We start from the raw sequence: 1,504 nt of genomic DNA, 5'->3' as shown, positions 1-1,504 counted from the left end.
GTGCTATCCGTGTTGGAATATGGAAGCATATGCTGCCTTCTACCTTGCACAGCTTCGCCTTCTAGTCCGTTCTTCGGTATCAAATCCCTTAATTGAAGAAAGTTTTAAAGCGCTTCTAGAGACAGGTTCTAAGAGCAAAATCTTCATGATCTATGAAGATTTTGTTGCCCTAAAACTTGCTCTGTTAATGGAGTAGGATCCGAGACTCCTTTTGGGATTACACAGGCTCTCCTACCTAACTCTTATTCCACCACGTCCTCGTCGTACAGAGTGGGGTAGACAGGGGGTGGGCAGACCAGGCAACTGGTCTGCCTGTACGTCGGGGGGTAATCAGACTTTAAACCGAACTGCCACGAGGCCCTTCAAAGGTACCTGTGGGCTTCAGCGTAGGGCCAGTCACCCTGCCTCAAGTAACCTAGCGACTACAGAAAGCAGAGACAGTTATTCGATACCCGGAATTCACGATAACAGACCCCCGCACCGTCCTAAAAATATTTTTCTGATGGGCTCATGGAACGTACGCACTCTCTACAGAGCCGGAGCCTTGAAGCAACTAGATGACGCCCTAGCCATACTGAACATGGACAGCGTAGCTCTACAAGAGATCCGTTGGTTAGGGAATGGTGTGCATAACAGGCGTGGCAGTAGCCGCTACGACATTTACTTCAGCTGCCACGACCGCCACCATATGCTCGGAACGGTTTTCGCCGTCGGTCCGCGGCTGAAATTCGAAATCATAGGCTTCAAGGCTATCAATGATAGGCTATGCACCCTGCACATGCGAGGCAGATTCTTCAACATCAGCCTCATCAACGTTCAAGCTCCTACCGAAGACAAGGATGAAGAGCAGAAGAACCTGTTCTACGGCCGCCTCACAAAAATCATTGACCAGTGTCCCAAGCATGATGTTGAAATCATCCTGGGGGACTTCAATGCAAACGTCGGTAGAGAGCCAATGTACCGCCAATACATTCGAAGTCACAGCCTACATGAGCACAGTAACGACAATGGTAGTAGATTGGTCCAGTTTGCAGCTGCAAACAATCTGGTTGTGGGAAGTACCAAGTTTGCGCGCCGAGAGGGGTACAAAGCTACGTGGGTGCCCGCGGATGAAGTCACTTCCAATCAGATAGACCACGTGTTGATTAGCCGCCGAAGACAGTCGAGCTTGTTGAACGTCAGAACGTATCAAGGGACCAACATCGATTCCGATCACTATTTGATTGGCTAAGTGATTTGTTGCAGAATCGCCCGTCCCCGCGGCAATGGGGGTGGAATTAACACGCAGGCTCGACTCAACACGGACTCCCTAAAGGACAGTCATGTCCAACAGGCATTCAAATCCGCTTTAGGAGAGGCTCTACTACCAGAAAACGTATACGAAACTACGAGCGAACGGTGGAACGCTCTAAAAACAAAAATAATAATCTGTGCCAATTCCACACTCCCACCACGTCGGGACAACACCAGATCTGGCTGGTTCGTCGAAGAATGACAAACAAGT

At 49.5% G+C, this 1,504-nt stretch overlaps 1 protein-coding gene across 1 annotated transcript; it reads left to right on the top strand.

Moving 5' to 3' along the window:
- The first annotated feature begins 580 nt into the window (after window positions 1-580).
- Window positions 581-1,231, top strand: LOC118507936 (craniofacial development protein 2-like). The gene has a single exon (XM_036047247.1). It carries the CDS (start codon window positions 581-583, stop codon window positions 1,229-1,231), a length of 651 nt encoding a protein of 216 aa, XP_035903140.1.
- Window positions 1,232-1,504: the final 273 nt, after the last annotated feature.

Source organism: Anopheles stephensi, chromosome 2, assembly GCF_013141755.1.
Source record: "Anopheles stephensi strain Indian chromosome 2, UCI_ANSTEP_V1.0, whole genome shotgun sequence".
In the NCBI taxonomy this organism is placed as follows: Eukaryota; Metazoa; Arthropoda; class Insecta; order Diptera; family Culicidae; genus Anopheles; species Anopheles stephensi.
Note: the sequence above shows the minus strand (reverse complement) of the source record. Positions and strands in the feature narration are given on the sequence as shown.

Bases quoted from the DNA above. Each gene is read 5' to 3' on its own strand.
- LOC118507936 (XM_036047247.1), top strand. From the start codon at position 581: ATGGACAGCGTAGCTCTACAAGAGATCCGTTGGTTAGGGAATGGTGTG.